General features: G+C 37.7%; 1 protein-coding gene across 1 annotated transcript in view; it reads left to right on the top strand.

Moving 5' to 3' along the window:
- GPD1L (glycerol-3-phosphate dehydrogenase 1 like) overlaps window positions 1-1282 on the top strand; it is a 34403-nt gene extending 33121 nt beyond the window's left edge. The window contains exon 8 of the mRNA XM_025211781.1: window positions 1-1282. This exon is cut by the window's left edge and continues 49 nt beyond it. Within this exon, the coding sequence (XP_025067566.1) occupies window positions 1-84 (84 nt within the window). The 3' untranslated portion in view covers window positions 85-1282.
- The last annotated feature ends 6 nt before the right edge of the window (window positions 1283-1288 follow it).

Below are 1288 nucleotides of genomic sequence, written 5' to 3' on the forward strand. Positions count from 1 at the left end.
ACAGCTGTTTATCAAATCTGCTATGAAGGAAAACCTGTCCAAGAGATGATATCTTGCCTTCAGAGTCATCCAGAGCATATTTAAAATGAATTGTGCAATTTTACAACTGCAGCTTCTGCCTTTCCAATTCTTACTTGGGTTCAAGTGGATTAGCACTAAGCTCCACAAGAAGCTGCTCACTAGACAACCATAGCAACATGATTGTGAATGAATTGCTATAGTTTTTTCAACCTAGTTTGATAGACTTGTGCAGTGTTGGATTGGTGACTGCCATTTTACTGCCTAAAATGCAAATGTTTTAAGATATATACAAAACTTGCACTATATATAAGTATGCATTTGTGAGTGTTCCTACAGTACAAGACACAAATGATATTTAATCATTTTTCCATCTCCAGTTTTCTTCTAAGGACTTCATCTAATACCCACTAGAGACAGTGGAAAAAATCCCATTAGCTTTGAGTCAAATCTCCTGTAGTAGCTTGCTTTTCCAGAACTTTTTTATTCTGCAGTGCATATAGAACCAGTTTTCAGATTTCAGGTTTGCATGTTTTTTGCTGGCATTAATTTAAGCAATATTAATATCAAGCAAGTGATAATAGCTATTCATGGAGGGAGGGAAGGGATTGGCATTTTAATTAACTTTCTCCATTTAGTGATGTCATGGTACTTAGACAGTCACAAATTGTCAGACTGGTTAAAACCTATTTTTAAAGTGGATTTAATCCTTTAAGTGTAATATTTTAAAGGGGACATTATCTGCCCTCAGTTTTTATCCCTCTTTCTTCACATTTTGTATTCCTACATTTCTCTTGCTGTTCATACATATTAAGCTATTTTAGAATTCCATTAGAAAGGAAAAGCGAGAGGTTTTTTAGCAGAACACACTCCAGTATCGGGCCCTGTGGTTCATCCATATACTGTACTGTAGTTTTATATATTTGGGGTTGTTTTGGAGGGGAGGGGGCATTCTTGTGGCACCTACTACTCGGAGCTGCCATGCTGCTGTTTTCCCTTAACCATCAGCTACCAAGAGCTGTACTGCATACCGCACACCAAGGAATTCCCAGTAATTCCTATTTGTATTGGCAAATGAATTGTATTTCTTTCTGCTAGCTGCATTTCAGTGCCTAAAATGACAAGGTCTACTGGTCTCTGTGGACTTGATCTAACTTCCAGTCAAGTGAATAAAACATTTTTCTTGTTCTTTAACTTAAAAGACTTTTGGTGGGGGTTGGACCAAGCCTTGTCTGACCAATCAGCCTGAATGCTTCTCAGAGGTCATGCC

Source organism: Alligator sinensis, unplaced genomic scaffold (genome assembly GCF_000455745.1).
Source record: "Alligator sinensis unplaced genomic scaffold, ASM45574v1 scaffold181_2, whole genome shotgun sequence".
NCBI lineage: Eukaryota > Metazoa > Chordata > Crocodylia > Alligatoridae > Alligator > Alligator sinensis.